The sequence below is a fragment of the Penaeus monodon genome, chromosome 33 (genome assembly GCF_015228065.2).
Source record: "Penaeus monodon isolate SGIC_2016 chromosome 33, NSTDA_Pmon_1, whole genome shotgun sequence".
NCBI lineage: Eukaryota > Metazoa > Arthropoda > Malacostraca > Decapoda > Penaeidae > Penaeus > Penaeus monodon.
Genome location: NC_051418.1, coordinates 24,192,775 through 24,193,887, shown reverse-complemented (window position 1 = coordinate 24,193,887; position 1,113 = coordinate 24,192,775). Strand labels below are relative to the sequence as shown.

The 1,113-nt window shown below is 36.8% G+C and overlaps 1 protein-coding gene across 1 annotated transcript in view; it reads left to right on the top strand.

Moving 5' to 3' along the window:
* LOC119594175 (nitric oxide synthase-interacting protein homolog) overlaps positions 1–1,113 on the top strand; it is a gene marked incomplete in the record, with an annotated part of 15,282 nt that overhangs the window by 11,513 nt on the left and 2,656 nt on the right. Inside the window, 1 exon segment of the mRNA XM_037943245.1 lies at positions 24–154. Coding sequence (XP_037799173.1) covers positions 24–154 — 131 coding nt within the window.

Below are 1,113 nucleotides of genomic sequence, written 5' to 3'. Positions count from 1 at the left end.
AGTAACTGTGCCCCATTTTTCAGGCTCCAGTACCAGTGATGCTAACAAGGCTGCTTCAGTGTCGAACATGGCTGCCGGGAAAGAAAAGAAACTGCCCAGCTTTTGGATCCCATCTCTGACACCTTCCAGCAAGGAAACAAAATTGCAGAAACCTGTAAGTATGTTGCAGTTTACATTCTTTCCTTGACAATGACTACTTCTAGAGTGTGTGGAGGATTGCATCAGTTGTATATAAATAGCATGCTTTATGTGTCAACTCCTTATTTGCAGATGGGAAATGTATAGGACAGTACTAATCTTTATTTGAATAAGATAGGTATGCCTTTTGTGTATCTGCTAATGTGATATACCTTTCACCTTACACATTTGTACAGGTAAAGATGTCACATGCTCGAATATACAACAGTGAATTAAAAGTGACCCAGGAAAGGAGGCAGCCAGAGAGGCAAAATAGGATACACATGATCATATTTCTCATGATTTTACATTTGGGACCCAGTGACAACATAAGCATGCAAGGTGGGGTGACTGCCCCCCCCAGTAATTCCAGGCGATGGGTGATTAGAAAAAATAAAAATAAAGATATAGACATCTAAAAGGGTAATTTTTTTGTGTCTTCAGAGATTTTGAAGTCATAAGTACCCATCATTAACTAGCCAATTGTCTACTCATGCCCATAAACATGTAACCTTTGACTTACATTAATAAAAATAAGTTCATAAAAATATGTGGATGTGCTACAGTACAATAAATGAATGAGGTTTTTGGCTAGTAATCCTATGATTAGGTAATTGTATTTTTACTAAGAATAACACTTAGAAAAGAGTGTTTTTCATATATGTCGTTATTTTGGTTGATGGGTTCAACAGATATGCAAAATAAAAAGATAAAATAAAGACAAAATTGTGGAAAAAACAATGATTATCTAACATCAAATAACTTGATGAGTTAACTCATTGCCTCCAGGAGAAAATGGGGTTCACTTGGACTCTGCTCCGGGGAGTATGAGTATGCATGACTAAATGAGTTTGCCTCCAGGGCCTTTTTTCAGATGCAGCTGGTGCGTAGCACTCACCTAACAAAGTGATGAGATATTTTTTTTATATCATTCTT